General features: G+C 40.1%; 1 protein-coding gene across 2 annotated transcripts in view; it reads right to left on the reverse strand.

Annotated features, from left to right (window-relative positions):
• The window catches only part of GLG1 (golgi glycoprotein 1), a 165,119-nt gene that overhangs the window by 49,041 nt on the left and 89,983 nt on the right, over nt 1–26,095 (reverse strand). For both annotated transcript variants that reach the window (XM_032283873.1, XM_032283872.1), the window contains exons 3-4: nt 9,580–9,666; nt 4,274–4,489 (exon numbers count right to left, since the gene is read on the reverse strand). In XM_032283873.1, coding sequence (XP_032139764.1) covers nt 4,274–4,489; nt 9,580–9,666 — 303 coding nt within the window. The remainder of the gene's footprint in view (nt 1–4,273; nt 4,490–9,579; nt 9,667–26,095) is intronic.

Genomic DNA, 26,095 nt, shown 5'->3' on the forward strand with positions numbered 1-26,095 from the left:
AAGAAGGAAGAAGAAGGAAGAAGAAGGAAGAAGAAGGAAGAAGAAGGAAGAAGAAGGAAGAAGAAGGAAGAAGAAGGAAGAAGAAGGAAGAAGAAGGAAGAAGAAGGAAGAAGAAGGAAGAAGAAGGAAGAAGAAGGAAGAAGAAGAAGAAGAAGAAGAAGAAGAAGAAGAAGAAGAAGAAGAAAGAAGGAGGAGGAGAAGGAGGAGGAGGAGGAGGAGGAGATGATCATTCCTAAAACTAAGTAGGGGTTAACATCTACTTCAGACAAAATTTCAAATTAATCAAAGAATGTATTTTTTCCTATTTTATTATAATAGGATATGTTCTATAGCCCCTTAATTTCCAAGTGTTTCCATGAAAACTTTCATTTTATCTCCTAACATACATACAAAGAAAGAATACAGCTCTGCTATCTACTGGGTACATGAATGAACAGAGGCTCACAGGAGTTAACTACCTCATTTGAGTTGTAGAACACAAAGTGCCTAGCTAACAGTTATTGTTTATTTATCTAGACCTGGGGTTAATCTGGGTGAGTGGGTAGAGTCTATAAAACTCCTCCTAAAACTTGTTTTTTTTTTTTTTTTTTTTTAACTCTTCTATTTATTTATTTATTTATTTATTTATGAGACAGGGTCTTGCCCTGTCGCCCAGGCTGGAGGGCAGCAGAGGGGATCACAGTTCACTGCAGTCCCAAAGTCCTGGGCTCAAGTGATCCTCCTGCCTCATCCTCCCGAGTAGCTGAGACTAGAGGCATGCACCACTACACCCAACAATGGAATACTGTATTTTTTACTGTGCCTTTCCTATGTCTATATGTATTTGTATACATAAATACTATAATTGTGTTATACATACCTCTAGGTTTTCAGCATAGCCACATGCTGTACAGGTTTGTAGCCTAGAAGCAACAGGCTACACTACATAGCCTAGGTGTGTAGTAGGCTACACCATCTAGGTCTGCGTAAGTGTACTCTATGATATTCACACAGTGATGAAATGCCTAACAACACATTTTTCAGAATGTGTCCTCGTATCCTCATTGTATCCTCATTGATAAGCAATGTGTGAATGTGTGTAGCACCACATACTGGTATTAGTTCATAAAAATACTTCTACTAGATGTTTCCATTCATTGTAACTTTCAGATAGATACTTTTTTCAAATAATGGTATTTCAGGAGTTCCTCAGAGTCTCTGAGCTTTTTAGGGCATCCCATTTGAGTTTGTAACCGAAATGCATACAAATATCTGACAACGAAGACTGCATGGATAAAGTAAGTGAGGTGAACTGCACACCTGCACCTTATGAGACAATAAAACCACTTAGGTTTAAAAAGTTATTTATACACAGGCTTGGCATATGAGCAATAAATTATCCTATAAATGAGCTTAAAATAAATTTTTGTTAATTTTATTATGGTAGAAAAACATCTGCCTAAAAACTGCCAATGCCTTGATCCATTTTTAGAAGTCTGATAGGCAGTATTTTTTCTTCCTCAACTCTTTGTCCTTTAAGAACAACGACCCCCATGAAAAAAACACAAAAACAAAAAAAAACTCAAACTACAACAGAGGCTAACACTAACTTCTCAATAGCAGGCAAGAACTAGGTTTTCATCTCTGCTATAAACCATTCTCTATTACAATGCTTCTGCTGTCTTCTCTGATCTACCTCAGTGGATAAAGGAAAAAGGATTATCAGAGTTACTCAAACTAACTGGTTAGAAGCAGGAAATAACAAATGATACAGCTACTGAGAGAAAAGCATAAAAGCACTAATACTGTTGCACATGTCCACAGTGAAGTTCCTTTGTTGGAAACCACGTTCCTTTTCTTCAGATGACGTAAATCATTTAAACCTTCACTTTTGGAAATCTGTCCTTTCATTTTAACAACATTTATTACTATAGAAAATGCTAAAGGCTTTATTAATATATCTTCTTTGCTCTAAAATTTAACATTTTGAAAAAAATCATAGTTTTGAAATCATTACATTTATGTGTTCACACAAAGGCAAGGTACAAAAAGATTAACCATGACTCCTCTCCTCTGACCTATGGAGGAGGTGAGGTCACAACCAGTCATAGAAGAGTTTCAAGCTTCAGTGGCAGCAAATTTGAAACTGACAAGCCTGTTGTTTTCTGTGTTCAGAAGCCACTTCGTTAATTTTCAGGATAATTTTTCTATCTAAATAACTGGCTTAAGAGGAGAAACTACAGTTAGAAAAGGAACAGAAGAGCTGAGCACATGCCTTCCTCTTTTTTTAAACTTGGTTGTAGCACAGAGCAAATGACAGAGGAAGGAAGAGGCTTTTTCAAGTTCAAGTGTGAGTTCATCTCACTGTCCCCCAAATATAAGAAAGCCTTTGATGCTGGCATAGTGACCTGGGATAAACTGAAATTTCACCTAACTAGTAGCCATAATGAAAGATTAAATGACAAAAGTGTCATTTCTATCTTTGGTCCATAGAAACAATTTTTGCTATTTTATCTAAGTTGAATAAACAATTCTGCCATGCTTTTGGCTCCAGCAGTACTATTTTCTGCAATTGTTTCAGTCACTACAGACTTACTAAAACTCATATACGCAGGTGACAATTTAGAGAGTTAGAGGGAGGCTAATGGGGGGCTACCTTGGTGGTTACCAGGCAAGAACTACTCCACAGAGGGGCTTAAACCCTTGGTTTTACTGCATGGAGCACACATCATGAGGGTGAAAAAGCCTCATCGCTGATTCCTGAAAAGTATGTTTGGAACGCCATGTGGATATTTCAAAAGGAGTCAGGTTTGGAATTGGGTATAATTTTCAACATCCTAAAAAAAGTCAGAGGAGCTTCCTGAATCATCAGAATGACTTAAGTGCTTTTGTGCCATTTTTAGAGTCTGCTGGGAAAGAAAACACTGTGTTCTTTATTAAAGCTGCCTTTTCTTTACTTGCCTGAAAGATTTATGCCAAGCTCACAGAGTTTTCAAGACCAACTCAGCAGCACCCTCTGATAAGGGATCAGGCCCTGTGCTGATAATAAGTAAAGGGCATCAAGGCTTCGGTGACAGCCAGACAATACACAGCAAGAAACTCTGCATTTGAACCGTGTGCTCAGTTCCAGGATCCTAACACCATGTCCCCTTTATCAGTGACACGCCTGCCAACTATGAACAAATAGACGGCAAAGGGACAAATGGGTTTTATTTCCGATCATATTTCCTGAACAGCAGATTAATGAGCAGCAGCAATTAATAGCTGATGCCGGAGGTCTCAGACTCCCTCTCCCACTGGCATCCATTACTTTTCATGAGTTTTTTTCACTTTTGGTGAGCAAACAAACTCAGAATAAACCTGGCCAAATTTCTATTGTGACCTTCTGTTCAGCAGATTAAGTCCAAAAATAAGATCAGATATAACTGTGGAAGAAACTACCTAGGTAGTTATATTCTTTCCAGTCTTTACTAAAATCAGTTCCTCTGAGATGAAAGTTAATAATACATCCTACTTAGAGAAGACCTTTCTTCCAACAAACTAGAAGTATCTTCACATATCTTAAAATTTTCTAATATTTTATAGATGGACAGCAGCCAGTATGCTAAGTAATTGTTTTTTATAGTAACCATGAGGTATACTCAGGGAAAGATTAGAGAATTCGGCTGGGGCGGGGGATAGCTCTCACACCTGTAATCCCAGCACTTTGGGAGGCTGAGGCGGGCAGATCACTTCAGGTCAAGAGTTTGAGACCAGCCTGGCCAACATGGTGAAACCCCATCTCTACTAAAAATACAAAAATTAGCCAGGCATGGTAGTGCATTCCTGTAGTTCCAGCTACTCAAGAGGCCGAGGCAGGAGAATCGCTTGAACCCAGGAGGCAGAGCCTGCAGTGAACAGAAATCCTACCACTGCGCTACAGCCTGGGCAACAAAGACAGACTCTGTCTTAAAAAAAAAAAAAAAAAAAAAAAAACCAACAAAAAACAGAACTCAGGTGTCTCCCATTGCCAGAGACATTTTATAGGTAACCAGCAATTAGTCTAATATTGTGAAAATAACACCACTCTTTGCAGGTATTAATTCCTCTGCTTCCCATATAGTACTGAAATATTTCACTACAAACACATGAAATGCACTGTACACCAGCCTTAGCTTTTAGGCTGTCTGGACAAGTTTCTTTAATTTCAACTTAAGGTCACTCCAGTCCTAATTTTTTTCCATGTCAGTTATAAAAGCTTTTCACACACCAAATTTTTAAGACCCTTTGTTGAAGCCAATGCAGTATTAGATACCTTTTCTCCAAGCCGAATACTGCCGCATTTCAGGATGTTGATGTCATTTTTGCAGTCATCCATGAAGCCACAGATTAAACGGTAATCACTAAAAATGATGGCCGTCATCTTGGTAATGTATTGGTGACACTGATACTCAGTGATGTTGCCTCGGTGATCCACCAAGCAGGAAACCATGTACCCTTTTCCAACTGGTTCATCAGCACATTCTTTAATCTGCTCAAAATAAAGTGGCTGTTTTACAAAAGTGTTCCGTGCTTGTATCAAGCAATATTTATGAAAGAGAAAAAGTCTGACATTTTCCTGTTGATTTCCTAATTCTTTACTTTGGAGAAAATAAAGAAAAATTCTTAGGAATATATCCAAGGAAAACATTTAGGGATACATTCATTTTAAAGAAAAATACTGTGTCATCGTTACTCAGATTGTTGTGCCTTCTAGAAAAACCTGATTAATGTGTTTTGCAAGAAATTACATACACATCCAAATGCTTAGGTAATGCTCACTTCTAAATGGAGTGAAAAGAGCTGTTAACATCTACAGCTTTGCCATGATCCTATGGACAAGTCCTTGTAACCACACAAAGAATGCAATGGACGGTGAGGGGATGAATCTAGGGAGGAAGGTCTGACAAACAGGTGCAGAAGTGAAGTCTAGCTGCACATCCCAAACCACGCTACACAGCAAACTATTATTGTTAGGTAAACCTAATGGCCAGAGAGAGAGAGGAGGGAAGGTGTAGTATTACTTCTTGACATTACATTATTTTAATTTTTTATCTTTTGAGGCAGAGTTTTGCTCTGTCACCCAGGCTGGAGTGCAATGACATGATCTGGGCTCTCTGCACCTCTGCCTCCTGGGTTCGAGTGATTCTCCTGCCTCAGCCTCCCAAGTAGCTGGGACTACAGGCTTGCGCCACCACGTCTGGCTAATTTTTGTATTTTTAGTAGAGCTGGGGTTTTGTCATGTTGACCAGGCTGGACTCAAACTCTTGACCTCAGGTGATCTGCCCGTCTTGGCCTCCCAAAGTGCTGGGATTACAGGCGTGAGCCACCACACCAGGCCTACTTCTTGACATCACATTAATGAGTTCTGAATTAATTATGGATTGAACATGTGTTTTTGAAATTAGTAGAATCCAAACTTAACCACTGTGGTCTGGGACAGAAACATGTTTAAAACAATGTTCAGTGCAGTTGAGCAAGAAGTCTGGGAAGGCCACTGCAAACCTAGTTTGGGTGGTTTAGACATATGATCTAGTGGAACAAGCACAGAGTGATTCTGCATGGTAGTGTTCCTGCAAAGTGCATTCCAAACCACAAAACGCTAATAAATCAAACTAGCCCCAAAATGCTGAAATTCAGGCAAAAGTAAAACCTACTAATAGAATTATAAGCTTGAATTATAAAACAGAGAAGGTTGTTTGGAAAAAAGCCTATTGCATGTGGGGAAATTAAAACAAATTGAAGTGGCAATTCTGACAAAAGGAAGGAGTTAAATGGGAATGTTTATTTTGAATATAAACAAGAAAGAATGTTTTATTCGTACTTTAAAACCAACAGAGACCATTCTCCCCATTAGGCTACCTATCATAAGCATGCCCATAGTGCAAAACAAACAATCTCCTCTTCCAAAAGGTGCTGCACAAAGGACACACCACAGATGAATAATATCCTACAGGAAAATGAGTCTCTTCACCTCTAACTCCAGTATCAAATCCGGACCACAAAAATAACTCAGCTCAAAACAGAAAGTTGTGTTTACTTTTTTTATTTTTATTTTTTTTAAGACCGAATCTCGCTCTGTCGCCAGGCTGGAGTGCAGTGGCGTGATCTCGGCTCACTGCAACCTCTGCCTCCCCGGTTCAAGTGATTCCCCTGCCTCAGCCTCCACAGTAGCTGGGACTACAGCCTCTGCAGTAGCTGTGCACTACCATGCCTGGCTAATTTTTTTTTGTATTTTAGTAGAGACGGGGTTTCACCATGTTGGCCAGGATGGTCTAGCTCTCCTGACTTCATGATCCACCTGCCTCGGACTTCCAAAGTGCTGGGATTACAGGCGTGATCCACCGTGCCCAGCCAGTTGTATTTACTTTTAAAGAAGCAAACTTGAGAATTTAGTAAATGGTCTCACATTGGCTTCAGAGGCAGTGGTGATTTTCAACAGTTAAGATGAACGCAATTCTTTTAGTTTAACGCCAAGAAAGTTTTTGTGATGCCTAAAAAGAAGGTCATGGCTGGGTGTGGTGGCTCATGTCTGTAATTCCAGCACTTTGGGAGCCCGCGGTGGATGGATCAGTTGAAGTTAGGAGTTTGAGACCAGCCTGGCCAAAATGGCGAAACTCTGTGTCTGTCTACTAAAAATACAAAAATTAGCTGGATGTGGTGGCGCACATCTATAGTCCCAGGTACTTAAGAGGCTGAGGCACAATAATGACTCGAACCTAGAGGGCGGAGGCTGCAATCAGCCAAAATTATGCCACTGCACTTCAGCCTCCTGAGTGACAGAGCAAGACACCGTCTCAAAATTAAAAAAAAAAAAAAAAAAAAGAGGGCCAGGACTCTATTTCCTGGAAAAGTTTTTTTTCCCCTAACGAAACAGAGTTAAGTTTGAAAACTGAAAGAGGAATAGATGCTTGAAAATCCCAGCACTTTTAATTCAACCACAGAAAAAACACTGGATAAAAAACAGGACTAGTGGCAGGCACCCACTTAATGAAACAGAACATTTTTCCAGGCCCTAATACTGGGCAACCAAAAGTTTTAAAACACCTCTAAGAAAACCAAGAGCACATTTTGAACTGCAGCCTCAATAAGAAGCTAAATGTAAATTTTAGCTACAATCAGTTGAGATTTCACTGAAACACAGAGATGTGGCACCTACTCCTATTATAACAGGGCACGGTGTTTGAATGAGAAGTCTGCACCTTTCTTTATTCTGTTGGATAGCACTTTTTCCTTCTATCTTATTAAACTTCTAAGATTAACAGAAAAAAGGGGCACTAAATCATCATCAACATATTTAAGAATAGAAGTAAACTATAAAGTGGCTGGGGAGCAGATTGACAAGGTACCATTAGCAAAATGCTGCAGTTCCTCTATTTTCTGACAGGAGCCAGGAGGAAAGCAGGTAGGATTTAGCTCAGTCCTGAAGACTAAGTTTGGCTTGTATTAATAGTTTGCAGGTATTCCTGTGATGTTGTTTTTCTCCCTGGGAGTAGGATTCCAAATTTAAGAAAGACGATAAAAGGAAAATCTAGAATGAAATGTCTTGTTGGCAACTGTTTTCTTCCTGATATTTAATTTCACTGACTACAACATAAACTTCCTTTGAGAGGGAGAAGCGTCTTTGCTAACGCTAATCTTTTACAAAACCAAAACACCCAAAAAGGTCACAGAGGACAATCATGATAGACACATTATATGGATGCCAGCGTAATGCAAAGAGTGAAATTATTCTAGTGAAAAAAAAATATATTTTTTTATTAAACTATATTTAATATATTTAAAAAATATATATATATATATATTTATTTTTATTCAACTAAATATCCCCAGGGCAATCAAGCTGGTATGCATTTAATGGTGACACAAAATGGGGCAAAAGAAACATATATGTGTGTGTGTGTCTCCATATCTCTCCCAATGTGTCTCTCAAAAAAAACTACCTATGGCCAGGCATGTGATCGGTTCAAGACCAGCCTGGCCAACGTGGCAAAACCCTGTCTCTACTAAAAATACAAAAATCAGCCAGCTGTGGTGGCACACACCTGTAATCCCAGCTACTTGGGAGGCTGGGGCAGGAGAATTGCTGGAACCCGGGAGGCAGAGGTTGCAGTGAGCCAAGATGGCACCACTGCACTTCAACATGGACTATAGAGTGAAACTCCATCTCAAAAACATAAAAAAACTAATAATTGTATAGTACCACAATACAGAGGGAAAATACAAACATTTGAAGTTCAAGCCTGGGACTAATTTCTTTGTATTGAGTTTTGTTATTAAGCAAACACTTTTGCCCTTGATATTTTAAAAGTAGAGGTTTAGTCGTATAGCTAGCTAAGGGAGTTTGAGATGTAGAAAATTAAAGCTAGAAGCTGAAGATCAATTTTCCAAAGATATGCCTTTCTGCTCGGAAGCCCCAGGGTAAACATGAAGGGTCACTGCTTTAAAAGAATAAAACATCTCTGATCCAGGATTAGAAGGTTTGAGAAAACAGGTTCTATGAGACTCCATAATGACATGAGGAAAATCGGCTGATGGCTTATCTGGATGAGACAGGGTCTTCTTTAAGAGATCTGAAGAGCCAGGCGCGGTGGCTCAAGCCTGTAATCCCAGCACTTTGGTAGGCCGAGGTGGGTGGATCATGAGGTCAAGAGATCGAGACCATCCTGGTCAACATGGTGAAACCCCGTCTCTACTAAAAATGCAAAACATTAGCTGGGCATGGTGGCGCGTGCCTGTAATCCCAGCTACTCGGGATGCTGAGGCAGAATTGCCTGAACCTGGGAAGCGGAGGTTGCGGTGAGCCGAGATCACACCATTGCACTCCAGGCTCGGGGAAAAAAGAGAGAAACTCTCTCTCAAAAAAAAAAAAAAAAAAAAAAAGCGCTCTGAAGAATGTGGCCCTGACTTAATTGATCAATAGGACCAGCCTGAGGGACAGATTAATATGGTGCGAGATCTATGACTGTTAATTCCGGGGTGGAAAATAGCAACTGTTTTCTCTGTGATTCTCATGTTCCAGTATTCAGAAACTCTGGCTTGCTGGAGTTTCTATAAATAAAACCCTAAAAAAAGACATTTCAAGTACCACAACTTTCATTTTTATTATTAATATTGTTGTTTACACTGGGCCAATTATTTTTAAATGATTTAAAAAATCTTAACCTTTTTGACACTAATTCCTATTATTTTAAGTATATACCTCTGTGGTTCAACTGATTCAACTGCACAGTCAAAACAGGAATGCTGACAGGCCTCTTTTAACCGTGCTGATATGCTTCACACACAACAAGTTGTCCCACGTGTGAGAGTAGCACTTACTACCTCAGCACTTTCATTTGCTGTTTGGAGACCAATAGAACCTGATTTCCAACTGCCTTAATCAATAGTATCCTAATGTAAGTGTAGGTGGACATTAACAAAAAGAGTCTAATTACGCCCCCCAACCCTCTTTCAACCAAGACAGATCTGAATTCTAAGAAAAGTAACTGAGTCATTCTTCTCATAAGGGCTAGTCTGGTCAACAGATGTAATTTTCTCTTCTAAGCCATTAGCCACCTCCAAAATTCGTTCACAACTTACCTCTGTTATGGTAGATTTGCAAACCTCTCTGGCCACAGATTCAAATTTGGGATCTGTAGTTAGGTTCAGCTTATAATTCCACAACAACTAGATAAGAGAGGAAAAACAAAACAAAACAAAACTCCAGTTAGAATAATATGAAATTTATTATCATTATTACTTGAAATGACAAAAGCCAATTAAACAGAACCAGACAAAGCATATTCATGTCAGATAACAAAGTAGGATAAAATGCCATTACGTTCCTAGATTAAAGGGGAGAAAAGCAAAATAAAACAATGACTATTCAGATATACTTTTGTCATTTTTACTAAAGGACAATTTTTAAAGCTATATATTAGAAATCATTAAACAGTCAAGAAAAAAATGAAAAATTAAGATCCTTGGTAAGGTTTCCAAGGAAAATATAAATAGGCTGTATAAACTTAATTCTGCTTAAACCAAAAGTCTAATCCAGAAGCTCAGATTTGGTGGATTTAGTCTCAGATCTCACAAGCATCACTACTTTCATAGATGTTTCCCCAGAGGAGTCGAACAGGCTCTAGTTTCTAGGCATATCTGTCTTCATTTATTCATTTGAAAAATTTGTTTGTAGAGATGGGATCTCAGTATATTGCAGGCTGGTCTTGAACTCCTGGCCTCAAGCAATTCCCCTACCTTGGCCTCCCAAAGTGCTGGGATTACAAGCATGAGCCAGTGTGCCCAGCCTCTTCATTCCCTTAAAACATTTGACACATACACCATAAGGTCCACTTTATACCACTGTTTTAACACATCTTACACTAGAAAATATCTAAAGCCATTATTACTCACAGGGAACGACTAAATATTACTAAATATTACTTCAAAGCTTCCATAAAAAGATTTTGATAAGTGATCCAATTTCTGAAAAGTAGCAAAAATTAGCCTTTAAATTGTTCAGTTGGAGAGACAAAGCAGAGACTCTATAGAGGAGAAACCCTGTCTCTACTAAAAATACAAAAATTAGCCAGATGTGGTGATGCACACCTATAACCCCAGCTACTCCAGAGGCTGAGGCAGGAGAATCACTTAAACCCAGGAGGCAGAGGTTGTAGTTAGTAAGCTGAGATCATGCCACTGTGCTCCAGCCTGGGCAACAGAGTGACGCTCCACCTCAACAACAACAGTTTTTTAGAAAAAAGAAGTGGAACCTGGCCACCATGTATCATAAAGCTCCAAGAGCACTGGGAATTTTGCCTTGCTTACCACAGTATCCTCAGTGTCTAGAAGAGTGTATGGAATACAGCAGGCACTAATTAATATTTGCTGAATAAACTTACAACATGATGAATGACAAATTCAACCAATGCAACACATGAGGCCAAACGAAAAATGTAGATGATGTAGAACATGAAGACATATGTATATACATATTTTTGGAGGGGGGTATATTCCTCTCTGACTGGTATATACTCCAAGATGAAAAAAATCAGTCACTCAGTCACTGATTCAGTTAAATATCTGCTTGGCAAAGCATTTCGCGGATAGGCTATTAGATGAAACAAGCAAACGTTTACTGAGTACGTACTATGCTCCAGACAGAGTTAAGAACTGGGGGATAACATGAGGACAAAGACTACCCAGCGGTAGCCACAGTCAATGGCAGGGAGTATGATCAAGTAACTGGCTAATGGCATCACTGGGTACCATAGCAGTTTAGGGGAGGAGTACCCCAAACTGGGGAGGGATGGGAAGTTTGGTCAGGGAAGAGTTATCATAGAAAACGCCATCTCCCAGCACTTTGGGAGGCCAAGGCGCGTGGATCACGAGGTCAAGAGATCAAGACCATCCTGGTCAACATGGTGAAACCCTGTCTCTACTAAAAATACAAAAATTAGCTGGGCATGGCGGCCCGTGCCTGTAATCCCAGCTACTTGGGAGGCTGAGGCAGGAGAACTGCTTGAACCCAGGAGGCAGAGGTTGCGGTGAGCCAAGATCGCACCATTACACTCCAGCCTGGGTAACAAGAGTGAAACTCCGTCTCAAAAAAAAAAAAAAAAAAAAAGCAAATGCTATCTAAGATGAAACCTGAAAGCTAGCAGCAGTTAGCCAGATTCAAGGGTACACTGAAGACTATTTTAGGCAATTGACACTGCATGCATGGAAGCAAGGGGTGGAAGGAACCAGAAGTCCAATGGAGGACTGACCCAGGAGCCTCGGGCCAAGCCAGATCAGAAAGCCTTTGTAAGCCACGACTGAACATTAACCTAAGAATAATGGGAAGTCCATGACGAGAAACTAGGGGTGACACGACCAAATGTACCTTTTAGAAGGAAGACAGAGACATATAAAAAGTGGATTAGGAATGACATGGAAGCAAGCAGTGAGGAAGATCTGAAGAAAATAGGAAAGATAAACAAGATTTCTTCTCCTCCCTCCTCAAAAACAAAAACGTAAGTAAAAGCTCTGATCTCTCAGCTACCATCAGTAAGTGAGTTTTTAGGCCGGGTGCAGTGGCTCATGCCTGTAATCCCAGCACTTTGGGAGGCCAAGGCTGGGGAATCACCTGAGGTCAGGAGATCGGGACTGGCATGGCTAACATGGTGAAACCCCGTCTCTACTAAAGATACAAAAATTAGCCAGGTGTGGTGGTGCACACCTGTAATCCCAGCTACTCCGGAGGCTGAGGCAGGAGAATCACTTGAACCCAGGAAGCGGAGGTTGTAGTCAGTAAGCCGAGATCATGCCACACTGTACTCCAGCCTGGGCAACAGAGTGATGCTCCACCTCAAAAAACAACAACAACAACAATAGTTTTTTAGAAAAAAGAAGTGGAACCTGGCCACCATGTATCATAAAGCTCCAAGAGCACTGGGAATTTTGCCTTGCTTACCACAGTATCCTGAGTGTCTAGAAGAGTGAATGGAACACAGCAGGCACTAATTAATATTTGCTGAATAAACTTACACCATGATGAATGCCAAATTTAACCAATGAAACACATAAGGTCAAACTGAAAGTAGATACGAAAAAAGCTTAGTTCTAACTGAAGGAATCACGGGCCACCTGGCTCCTTAGAAGCACAAATGGACCCAGGGATTCAAAGGACAATGTTAGAATCTAGGCAAATACATATCACTGTTTTTATGAATTAAGTCACTATTGCTTGGTCATTACATTTTGTATTCTAAAATTAAAACAACACTTTATTCTATGTGTACATCAAACCAATGAAAGAATGTCTCCTTACTGACCCCCTTGCAGCTGATATGTCGTTTCTTTCTTCCTTTTTTTTTTTTTTTTTTTTTTAAATTGAGACTGAGTCTCACTCCGTTGCCCAAGCTGGAGCACAGTGGCACAGTCTCGGCTCACTGCAACCTCTGCCTCCCAGGCTCAAGCACTTCTGCCTCAGCCTCCCTAGTAGCTGGGATTACAGGTGTGCGCCACCACACCCAGCTAATTTTTATATTTTTAATAGAGACGGGGTTTTGCCATGTTGGCCAGGGTGGTCTTGAACTCCTGAACTCAGGTGGTCTACCTGCCTTGGCCTCCCAAAGTGCTGGGGTTATGGGCGTGAGCCATCATGCTCAGCCATTTCTTTACAAAAGCCAGAAAAATTATAAATACAAGCTGCAGAATATTTCCTTACTTTATCTAATGCAAAGTCAGATGTCCCACAATTGAGCAAGAAATAGATTTTCTTCCAAAAGACGTTCAGATAACCATTTAGATCTTTTGAATGTCTTTAACTTTTATTTGAAAACTTACTTGTTCTGCCAGGTATACATTTCCTTATAAACAAGTCTCTTCCCAAATAACCATGACAGTATTGTCAAATGCTAAACATTTTACTGTATCTCATCTTTTTCCATTTCAAATTGAGATATAATTCATATACCATAAAATTTACCTTTTAAGTGTACCATTCAGTTTTTTTTTTTTTTTTTAGTATATTCGCAACATTGTACAACTCCCATTACGGCCTAATTCTAGAACATTCTCCTTACCCCAAACAGAAACCCATATCCATTCTGTTACTCCTTATCCTCTCTATCCTCATCTTCTGGCAACTGTTAATCTACTTTCTACTCTTTTATTTTACTTTATTTCAGAAGGAGTCTCGTTCTGTCACCCAGGTTGGAGTGCAGTGGCAAGATCTCAACTCATTCCAGCCTCCACCTCCGGGTTTAAGTGATTCTCCTGCCTTAGCCTCCCGAGTAGCTGAGATTGCAGGCGCCCGCTACCATGCCTGGTTAATGGTTATTTATTTATTTATTTGAGACCGAGTTTTGCTCTCGTTGCCCAGGCTGGAGTGTAATGGCACGATCTTGGCTCATTGAAACCTCTGCCTCCCAGGTTCAAGTGATTGTCCTGCCTCAGCCTTCTGAGTAGCTGGAATTACAGTTGCACACCACCATGCCCAGCTAATTTTTGTATTTTTAGTAGAGACAGGGTTTCACCATATTGGTCAGGCTGCTCTCGAACTTCTGACCTCGTGATCTGCCTGCCTCAGCCTCCCAAAGTGCTGGGATTCGTCTTTTGTTTTTAATATGAGCCATTAATGCATTATTATTCTCTCAGGAATATAATTAAAAAGGGAATCTAACATAGGCTGCCAAAAACGCATTTTCCCTTAGAAAACAGGTAAGCACACATTACACTTGATTACTCAGAGCTGATTACTTATACTGTATTTGGTAGTGTCCTTTCCCCTGAGTGGTTATAATCAAACAAGAAAAATAATTGCAGTGGGACAATAAGAACTATTGGTTAGTATGATGTACTTTCCCTTCAATTTCCTTAAATCAGGCTGGGTGGTAGCTCACGCCTGTAAACTCAACACTTTGAGAGGCTGAGGTGGGCAGATCACTTGAGGTCAGGAGTTCAAGACCAGCCTGGCCAACATGGTAAATAAAACCCTATCTCTACTAAAAATACAAAAATTAGCTGGGTGTGGTGGCGCACACCTGTAATTCCAGCTACTAGGGAGGCTGAGGCAGAAGTGCTTGAGCCTGAGAGGCAGAGGCTGCAGTGAGCCGAGACTGCGCCGCTGCACTCCAGCCTGGGCGACAGAGTGAGACTCCGTTTCAAAAAAAAAAAAAAAAAAAAAAAAAATCCTTAAATTATTCATCCATTAATCTACCTATTCACCCATCCCAAACGTGTAGTGAGTAACTACTATAATCTGGACATCCTTCTAGGTAATGGGGATGAGAAAGGTAAAGGAAGGAGAAAAAAGGCCATTCAGCACTTCAAGAAGATCAACCACAGGAGGCCAAAAGAAGGAAGAATCAGGTTGGGAAAAAAAAAAAAAAAAAGCAAAGTGTGATAAATGTGATAACAGAAGCATGCAGAAGATTTTAAAGAATACAAAGGAAGAACACATTTCACTGAGTGGTAAGAGGAGGCTGAGGCAGGAGAATTGCTTGAACCTGGGAGGTAGCAGTTGCAGTGAGTCAAGATCACGCCACTGCACTCCAGCCTGGTGACAGAACGAGACTCTGTCTCAAAAAAAAAAAAAATTCCCCATTCAAAGTCCCACTGACTCTCTAGAAGCAGACACTTTGAATTCTTTTTGCTTATGTTAATTACCTCCATATTTTTAAACTACATGCTTAAATTGTCATTTCTTGACTTGTCACTTTTAGATATTCTATAGTAACTTACACTATAGAGGAGGAATGAACTCTCATATCCTTCTTCCTGGTCCCAGTTCTCCCAATACAGTTAATCATAATGTTATTAGATATTCAGTATTCACCTTACTATGTAGAAAGCTATATATAATGAGACACACAGAATATGGTATTTATTTTCCTGTATGACTTTTAGTTTGCTCTATAGTTAACAGTCATTTATTTCTTAGGTCTGTTTTCCTATATACCCATTATTTATTAATCCTCAATCTCTTTACTAGAAATGTAAATCTCCTCTTAAAATGCTGCAGTCTGTCCGGTGAGACATTCCTCTTGCAGCTTTTTCATTTTCCTGCTTCCACCAACGTCTGGCTGTTTTCTCTGTACATGTATCATCCTCCACCAGCATCCTCAGAATGTCCTTTGCTTTTTTCTTAAGCTGATTCACTAGTCACTGGGTTCTTTATCTTTCTCTGTCTTGGAGTATTATCTCATTTTGTTGAAGCACATCTTCCAAGGGCTTTATTAAAAAACATGCGGCTGGACACAGCGGCTCACGCCTGTAATCCCAGCACTTTGGGAGGCTGGTGGGGGAGAGGGATCACCTGAGGTTGGGAGTTCAAGACCAGCTTGACCAACATGGAGAAACCAGTCTCTACTAAAAATACAAAATTAGCCAGGTGTGGTGGCGCATGCCTGTAATCCCAGCTATTTGAGAGGCTGAGGCAGGAGAACTGCTTGAACCCAGGAGGCAGAGGTTGCAGTGGGCCAAGATGGCACCACTGCACTCCAGCTGGGGCAACAAGTGTGAAACTCTATCTCAAAAGAAAAAGAAAAAATTCATGAGTCGTCAATGCGTGGAAGAACTACATGCCAGAAATGTATTTATGTTACTTTAACTGGATATCATTTTTTGGTAGAGTTTTATAGCACTGGTCTACTGTCTTCTAGCTCCTAGGAATGCTGATGAAAAAATGTGTATTACTCAAATTGCCACTACTTTGATTTTGACCTGGGTTTTTCTTCTCTGAAAGCTTTAAGGTATTTTGTTTATTCTCAGGATGGTGAAATTTCACTGACAGGCTGCAGTGAGCAAAAAGGGCAAAGCCTTCAAGGAGTTTACATTCTATGAAGGAGAGAAAGATAACGTGCAAATAATAAAGTAAATGTGTCAGGTGATAAGCTAGAGCAAAGCAAACTGAAAGTGAGGGAAGGGAGTGCTATTTTCCATGAGAGAGGAACACAAGGAAAATGAATAGCCACAAAAGGTGAACGTTCCATGTGGAAAGAACAGCAAATGCCAAAGCCCTGAGTCAGGAACATTTTCTGAGTATCTGAAGAGTAGCAAGAAGGCTAAGTAGAGTTGGCAAGGGGCAACAGTCGTAGCAGAAGAGGTCAGAGAGCTGGTACTCTGCATACTTTGCAGGACACAAAGATTTAGGAGTTTAATCAGTATTTCTGGACAGAACAGTAATATGAACTGACATGTTAGAGGGATCATTCCAGCTGTAGCATGGGGTATAGGCTAAGCAGGACGGAGACTACTTAGGAGGCCATCACAGAAGTCCCAGAGAGAACTGATGATGGCTTGGATCAGGGCAATAGCAGTGAAAATGGTCAAATTCAGGATCTAGTTCAAGGAGCAGCCAGAAGGTTACTAATGGATTGAACGTGAAGTGTAAGAGGAGGAGAAGAACCAAGGTTTTTCATTCGAGCAACCAGAAGAATAGAGGAGCCACTAGTGGAGATGGGGAAGATTACAGGAAGAGAAGGTTTAGGGGCAGAAAATCAAGAGTTTCGCTCTGGAAATGACTATTAGACAAAGTAGAAATGTGGAAGCAGCAGCTCAAGTCTGAGGTTCTATGGAAAGGTCTGGGCTGAAAAAAAGACAGTAACAACAAATTGCCAGGAGGGCAGCATCAACTGTCCCTCCTCAATGTGAGTCCTGGCAGCAGCTCATAGAGCCATCTGGAGGCATTTTCTCCCCATGGCCGTTGTGACTATTGTCTAGTCACAGGGGCACAGAAAGGAAGTGTCTTGGCTCAGAAGCCTCAGGCCCCATGGGAACCAATATCCTTTGTAACAACCCTCTGGCATAGTTTTCAGGGTCCCTGCAAAGGATACATTCAGGCTAAGAGTCACCACATTCCAGCGAAGCCTGAAAGTATGGCATCCCTACTGGGCATTTATAATTCATTTACAGCTCTTCATTGCCCATCTAACATTTACCAGTCAGGGTCATTTTAACTAAAACAAGGCTGCGTAGGCACTTGGTTGACATTTTACTCTTATTAGGTTAAAGGACAGGGAAATTAAGAACTTAACAGAATTCCAAGTCTCATGAAAAAGGGGAAAGGGCTTTGCTAACCTTTTACTGGTAGGGCTGTGGTGAGCTGCTACAAATGCACTGGCCCTTTTGGGTAAACAAGTATCTGTGTTGAGTAAATACCTAGAAGTAAAATGGCTGCATCATTTGCTACATTTATGTTTAGCTTTAGTTAATAATGCCAAATGGCTTTGAAAACGCTAGCTGTGCTAATTAACATTATCACTATTGTTCCACATTCACACAGATACTTGGTATTGGCACTGCCTGTCTTTTTAATTTCTGTAATTCTAGTGGTGTAGGTACTGGTATGTGACTGAGGTTTTAATTTCCATGTCCCTGATTACTAATTGAGGTTAAGCACCTTTTCGTTGTTTTTAGGTCATTCAGACATCATCTTTGAGACACGGCAGATTACGTATCTTACATATTTTTTTATTCCATTGGCTTTTCTTTATTGCTGTGTGTGATTTCCTGATAAATTCTGGATACACTGTCGGATGTATGTATTACCAAATTTTTCCTTCTCTATGGCTTGCCTGTTCACACTCTTAATATTGGATGCTTATTTATTTATTTGAGACAGGACCTCACCTGGCCTGGAGTGCAATGGCACAAACACGGCTCACTGCAGCCTCAACCTCCTGAGCTCAAGTGATCTCTCACCTCAGTCTCCACAGTAGCTAGTATCAGGCCTGCATCACCGCACTGAATTAATTTTTCACCTTTTTTTGTAGAGACAGAGTTCCACCACATTGCTCGGGCTGGTCTCAAACTCTGGGCTCAGGCAGTCTTCTCACTCTGGCCTCCCAAAGTGATGGGATTACAGGGCAGAGCCACTGTACCCAGCAATACTGTCTTTAATAAAACAAATTCTGGCCGGGTATAGTGGCTCACACCTGTAATCCCAGCACTTTGGGAGGTTGAGGAGGGCAGATCACTTGAGGCCAGGAGTTCAAGACCAGCCTAGCCAACATGGTGAAATCCCATCTCTTTATTAAAAAATAAAATTTAAAAAATAAAAATAAAACAAATTTTTAAATAATCCAATTTATCAGTCTTTTTGCTTTACACTTAGTGCTTTTTGTTTCCCATTTAAGAAATATTTTAATTTTAAATTTTTGTGGGTACATAGGTGTATATACCTATAGAGTACATGAGACACTTTCATACAACCATTCAAGAAATCTTTGACAATCTCCAAGTCATGAAGACATTTTCCTATTTAGAAATTTTAGTTTTACTTTTCACATTTGGATCTGCAAGGCATTCAGACTGGATTTTGCATGAATGGCATATAGTAAGGGTTGAGATTCTTTATTCAAGTATCCATTTATGTATGAGTCTGCTTTTACCACACTGTCTTAATTACCAATGCTTTACACTCACTTTTCCATCAGGTAGTAGAGTCTCTGCCTGGTTCTTCAAGATCGCTCTGGCTGTTAACAAGTACTCTTGAGTTTCCAAATAAATTTTAAAATCACCTGGCCATTTTGATAACAATAAATATGGGATTGCACAGAATCTATAGTCGATGTAATGAGAATTCACATCTTTGTAACATCAGGTCTTCCAACTCATGAGCACCAATTGCTCATTTATTTATTTAGGTCTCCAAATTTCTCTTAATAATATTTTACAGTTATCTGCAGAGGAATCTTACACATTTTTGTAAGATTTATTCTTAAGTATTTGATGCTTTATATGTTACTTTAAAATATTATTTGTAATACATTTAAAAAGTTTACTTGTTACTAATATATAAAAATACAATTAAATTTTATATACTGACCTATCATGTGACTTTACTAATAAGTTCAGCTATAAATTACATGCTAGTCCATTTATAAATTGTTTTGGATTATCTATTTATACAATCATGTCATCTGTAAATAATGACAGTTTATGATTCTACTGATAGTGCATTTAAAAAAATAACAGGTAGGGTTCGGTGGCTCATGCCTGTAATCCCAGAGCTCTGGGAGGCCAAGGTGGGCGCATCACCTGAGGTCAACCTGGCTAACATGGTGAAACCCCATCTCTACTAAAAATATAAAAACTAGCCGGGCGTGGTATGTGCCTGTAGTCCCAGATGCTTGGGAAGCTGAGACAGGAGAACTGCTTGAACCCAGGAGGTGGAGGTTGCAGTGAGCCGAGATCGAGCCACTGCACTCCAGCCTGGGTGATAGAGCGAGACTCCATCTAAAAAATAATAATAATGACAGCTTAATTTTTTTCAATTATTATCTGTTTTATTTCCTTTTACTTGCCGTACCGCACCGGCTAGGACTTCTCTGATAATGAGAACAGTAGTTATGTCTTGTTGCCAATCTTGGGTAGAAAGCTCTTATTATTTCCACCATTAAGTATGATGCTTAAGTATTATTTCACCATTAAGTATGAGGCTGTAGGCCTTTTTATAGCCACGTTTTATCAGATTAAATAAATTCCCTTCTAGGGTGGGTGCTAGAATTGGAAATTTGAATGTTAATTGGATATTTGATGATGTTAAAGAATTACGGCATTTTAAGATATGACAGTGGTCCTATAATCTCGTTTTTTTTTTTTTTTAAAGTCCTTATCCTTTTTTTCCCCCCACGCCAGCCAGTCCTTATCCTTTAAAGCATTTACTGAAGTATTAACAGGTAACATGAATATAATGTCTGGGTTATGCTTCAAATGAATACAAAAGGAGAGGAAGCACACAGGGATATAAATGACACAGTATCAATCTGAATGACTGTCTGAAGCTGTATGGTGATTCCCTGGGGGCTGACTATATACTACTCTGTTGAGACAGAATTCACATTGTAAAATTCACCCTTCCAGATTACAACTCAGAGGTTATGGTTGTGCAATCATCACCACTAAATCCAGAATATTTCCCCAAAACAAACTATCTATTATCAGTCACTTCCCATTCCCCACTTCTCCAAGCCCCTGGAAACTGCTAATCTTCTTTCTTTGTGTCCTTTTTGTGATCTTTTGAGTCCAGTTCTTGAGGTTCATCCATGTTATAGCATGTATCAGTGTTTCGTATTTTTGCAAAGAGATATTTCACTGTATGGATATATCATGTTTTATTTCTCCATTAGCCAGTTAATGGACATTTGGACTGTTTCCACTTTTCAGCTTTTATTAATAATGCTGCTATGAACACTTATGTACGCATTTTTGTGTGAACACGTTTTCAACTCTCTTGGGTATGTCCATATGGGGGTCTCTGTATGTTGCCCAGGTTGTTCTTGCACTCCTGGCCTCAAATTATCCTCCAGTATTAACCTTCCAAACTGCTGGGATTAAAGGCATGAGCCACCCACCCAGCCCTGCATTTCCTAATGACAATGATGTTGACCATCTTTTCATGTGCAACTGGCCATCTGTATGTCTTCTTCTGAGAAATGCCTATTCAAATTCATTGCTCATTTTAAAATATTTTTATTCTAGAGTTGGAAGAGTTTTTGTATGATCTCAAAACTAGATCCTTTAACAGACAAATGATTTGTAAATATTTTCTCTCATTGCATAGGTTGCCAATCAACTTTTTTAATAGTGTCTGATGCACAAAAGTTTTCTATTTTGATGCAGTTCAAATTATCTCATCAGGCGCAGTGGCTCATGCCTGTAATCCCAGAACTCTGGGAGGCTGAGGCAGGCAGATCACTTGAGGCCAGGAGATGGAGACCAGCCTGGGCCACAGAGCAAGACCCGCACCTCAAATTAAATAAAATAAATAGAAGTTATTCAGGTTTGTCAGATACCCACACAATTTTCAGAGAAAGAAATATTAACTGAAAAATGAAAATAGTATATAAATAACAAACAACAATTTTAAAGTAAAATATAAATTGTACATTAAATATAACATAATGAAAGTTCATTGCACTGTCCAAAGGAGAGAGAGAAGACTTGAGAGTTGGTGATGGTTGGTAAAAGGGAGGGTATGAGGGAATCATTCTCTGGAAAGTAATGTAAAATCAGAGGACTGACTATGAGACAAGCATTCAATATCAGTATGAAGACATATTTTATAATTCTTTTCCTTAGAACTTTGGTACTTAGAACCAACTCCTGATGTGGAAGGATTTCATGATATTACCTGTAGAAGAATCTTTGAGATTTAAAAAATACACTTTTGGCTGGGTATAGCAGCTTACACCTGTAGTCCTAAATACTTTGGGAGGCTAAGGAGGGCGGATTGCTCGAGCCCAGGAGTTAGAGGTCAGCCTGGGCAATATGGTGAAACCTCATATCAAAAACAAAAAACAAAAAACACAAATTAGTCAGGCACGGTGGTGTGTACTTGTAGTGTGTACTTGCAGGAGGATCACTTGGGCCCAGGGGATTGAGGTTGCAGTGAACTATGATCATGCCACTATATTCCAGCCTGGGTGACAGACCAAAACCCTGTCTCAAAAAGCAAGACAAAACCAACACCAAAAACCGCTTTTTGACATGGAGAAATATTGTATGTGCAAGACACTGGAGAAGAGCAAAACATGCTTCTTTATCATTCCCTGCTATCACTCCTTTTTATCACTCGTAACTATGAGGCAGAATTCACATTTGTTCCAAGTGATAGTCCGACTAGTGCTGAGTAAGTCACTCCATGCAAATTTGCCTAAAACAATAATGTCACAGGAAATATTTTGTGTTTTGGATAAAGTTCTATAAACTTTTAAGTCACAATGGCTAAGTATCATTAACTGAACAGTCATCATGTGAAACAAATCTGTATCGTGATTATGCATTCTTAACTTGTCCAAACTGAATTGATATTATGTTACCTAATACACAATATAAGACTATCCCAAAGTAAAATTCTATTCTTATTCCTTTTCTTTTTTTTTTTTTTTTTTTTTTGAGACAGAGTTTCACTCTTTTTGTCCAGGTTCACTGCAACCTCTGCTTCCCGGGTTCAAGTGATTCGCCTGCCTCAGCCTTCGAGTAGCTGGGATTACAGGTGTGCACCACCATGCCTGGATATTTTTTGTATTTTTAGTAGAGATGCGGTTTCACCATGTTGGCCAGGCTGGTCTTGAACTCCTGACCTCAGGTGATCCGCCTACCTTGGCCTCCCAAAGTGCTGGGATTACAGGCATCAGCCACCATGCACAGCCAAGTCAGTTCTCTTAAAGAATGAAACAATAATAGTCATATTTATCAATTATTTCTCTCTTCTAGTGCTGCTATTTCTGTTTGAATTTGTAATCCTTTCAGCTTCAAGAATTTAGGATTTCTCATAGCGTGGGAATGTGGGAAATAAATATTCTCAGCTTTTTGGTTGTCTGGCAAAATACGTAAGTAAATAGATACCTAGTTGAATACCAGCCTGGCCAACATGGTGAAACCTCTCTCTACTAAAAATACAAAAAGTTAACCAGGTGTAGTGGTATGTGTCTGAAATCCCACTATTTGGGAGGCTGAGGCACGAGAATAACTTGAACCAGGGTATTTATGGATGTAGTTATTTTGAGATGGAGTTTCGCTCTGTCACCCAGGCTGGAGTTCAGTGGTATGATCTCAGTTCATTGCAACCTCTGCTCCTGGGTTCAAGCGATTCTCCTGTCTCAGTCTCCCAAGTAACTGGGACTACAGGTGTGTGCCACCATGCCCAGCTAATTTTTGTATTTTTAGTAGAGACGGGGTTTCATTATATTGGCCAGGCTGGTCTCAAACTCCTGACCTCGTGATCTGCCCACCTCAAGCCTCCCAAATTGCTGGGATTACAGGCGTGAGCCACAGTGCCTGGCCTATTTTCATTTTTTAAAGGTATATTTTTTGCTGGGTATAGAATTCTACGTTGGCATTTTCTCTCAACCTTTTACATTTGTTGTTTCAATTGTCCTCTAGTTTCTGCTGCTTGCTTTGTTGAGAAGTCAGCTGTCATTTTTCTTCCCTCAAGAGAATGTCTCTTTTTCTCTGCCTGCTTGTTGAATTTTCCTTTTATCTTTCCATTTTGGCAGATTGTTAATAATGTGTCTAGGCTGGGTACGGTGACTCACGCTTATAATCTCAGCACTTTGGGAAGCTGAGGGGGGTGGATCAACTGAAGTCAGTAGTTCAAGACCAGCCTGACCAACATGGTGTAATCCTGTCCCTACCAAAAAGACAAAAACTGGCTGGGTATGGTAGTGGGTGCCTGTAATCGCAGCTACTCAGGAGGCTGAGGCAGGATAATTGCTTGAACCTGGGAGGTGGAGGCGAAGGTGGAGGTTGCAGTGAGCCGAGATCGCGCCATTGCACTCCAGCCTGAGCGACAGAGTAAGACTCCATCTCAAAAAAAAAAAAAAAAAATTGTCTAAGCGTGGATGGATCTCTCTTGAGGTTCACTAAGCTTGCTGAATTTGTGGGTTAATGCCTCTCATTCGATTTGGGAAAATATCTTGGGCATCATTTCTTCAAAGATTGCTTCTATCCCATTCTGTCTTCCCTCTAGAATTTTCCTCCATTTTATTTATAGAAAAGTATTTTATTTTCCTCTGTTTTATTAGCTATTTGCAGTCCTTGTCTGTTGTTATTAATTCCAATATATGAACTATCTCTTCTCTGAATCTCTATTGGCTACTTTATCTCTTGATTATCATTTATATCTTCCTGCTTCATCTCATATCCAGCCATTTATGATAGCATGCTGGACATTATGAATGCTATAGTATAGAATTTCTGGGCCAGGAGCGGTGGCTCATGCTTTTAATCCCAGCACTGTGGGAGGCTGAGGCAGGCTGATCATGAGGTCAGGAGTTCAAGACTAGCCTGACCAACGTGGAGAAACTCCGTCTCTACTAAATATACAAAACTTAGCCAGGTGTGGTGGCGCGTGCCTGTAATTTCAGCTACTCAGGAGGCTGAGGCAGGAGGATTGCTTGAACCCAGGAGATAGAGGTTGCAGTGAGCTGAGATCATACCACTGTACTCCAGCCTGAGGGACAGAGAGAGACCGTCTCAAAAAAAAAAAAAAAAAACAAGAATTACTGGGTTATATAATTGTTCTCTCAAGAGTCCTGATTGCTTCTTACATATCCAAGTCTCCTGTTTTATGGATACTATTTGTCCCCCATTTTCAGCAGGATTATATCCTTCCTATTCCTTGGCTCTTTGAGAGTTTTTGAGAGTTTTTTTTTTTTTGAGATGGAGTTTTACTCTGTTGCCTAGGCTGCAGTGCAGTGGCATGATCTCAGCTCACTGCAACTTCTACCTCCCCAGTCCAAGCAATTCTCCTGTTTCGGCCTCCTGAGTAGCTGGGATTACTGGGGTGCTCCACCACTCCTGGCTAATTTTTGTATTTTTAGTAGAGAGGGGTTTCATCATGTTGGCCAGGCTGGTCTTGAACTCCCGACCTCAAGTGATCCGCCTACCTTAGCCACCCAAGTGCTGGGATTACAGGCGTGGGCCACCATGCCTGGCTGGCTCTTTGAGAGTTCTAAAGCACAAATCAACTTTTTTCTGGGTTTCTCTTCTGTCCGATTCAGTCTATTGATGGATTTTTGAGGTTTTCCTCTCATCTTTCGCTTTATAAATAATGCCACAACTAATATCCTTTTACAGACACATCCTTGTCCATTCTTTTAAGCATAACTATCCATAAATTCATTGAAGCAGAAATGCTGGGTCAAAACATATGCATTTTAGGCTGTTTTATAGCTTGTTTATATTCCCATTCATAGGCTTGAACAGGGTTCAGCAAACAACTTCTGCAGAGGGCCAGAAAGTATAGAGGGACCTATAGTCTCTGTTGCAATTACTCAACTTTGCCATCCTAGTGTGAAAAGCAGCCACTGGCAATACATGAATAAATGGTGTGGCTGTTTCAATAAAACTTTATGTATGAAAACGAAGAGTAGACTGGATTTGGCCCATGTGTTGTGGTTTGTTGATCTACAGGTTAGAGAATGCTTAAATACACACATCCTTATCAATACTGTGTATTTATCCTTTTTTTTTTCTTGGTAAGAGATGGGGGTCTCACTTTGTTACCCAGGCTACAGTGCAGTATTGTAGTCATAGGTCTCTGCTGCCTTGAACTCCAGGCTCAAGGGTCAGTTGGAATTATGGTTGGGACTACAGGTGTGCATCATTTTTCAAATCTTTGATATTTGCTAATCAAATGGATGACAACAGTATACTCACTTTTTGCTGAATTTTTTTTTTTGATTATGAGGGAGAATACATTTTTTTGAGACAGAGTTTCACTCTTGTTGCTCAAGCTAGAGTGAGTGGTGTGATGTTGGCTCACTGCAAACTCTGCCTCCTGGGTTCAAGCGATTCTCCTACCTCAGCCTCCCGAGTAGCTGAGATTAAAGGCAGCGCATGCCTATGATCCCAGCTACTTGAGAGGCTTAAGCAGGAGAATAGCTTGAGCCCAGGAGACAGAGGTTATGGTAAGCTGAGATTGCACCACTGCATTCCAGCCTGGGCAACAAGAGTCAAAATCCGTCCCAAAAAAAAAAAAAAAGGAATAAGTAGTAATCTAAACAGCCAATCTGTCTCTGCTTATACAGCCTCCAGTCCATTCTACCTTCTATAATGTGATAGAGTGACTTTGGCCACACACAATACATATGTATGCCTCTTCTAAGACCCAGATCAAGTG

This window comes from Sapajus apella, unplaced genomic scaffold, assembly GCF_009761245.1.
Source record: "Sapajus apella isolate SASKATOON/1434 unplaced genomic scaffold, GSC_monkey_1.0 scaffold15, whole genome shotgun sequence".
Lineage (NCBI taxonomy): Eukaryota > Metazoa > Chordata > Mammalia > Primates > Cebidae > Sapajus > Sapajus apella.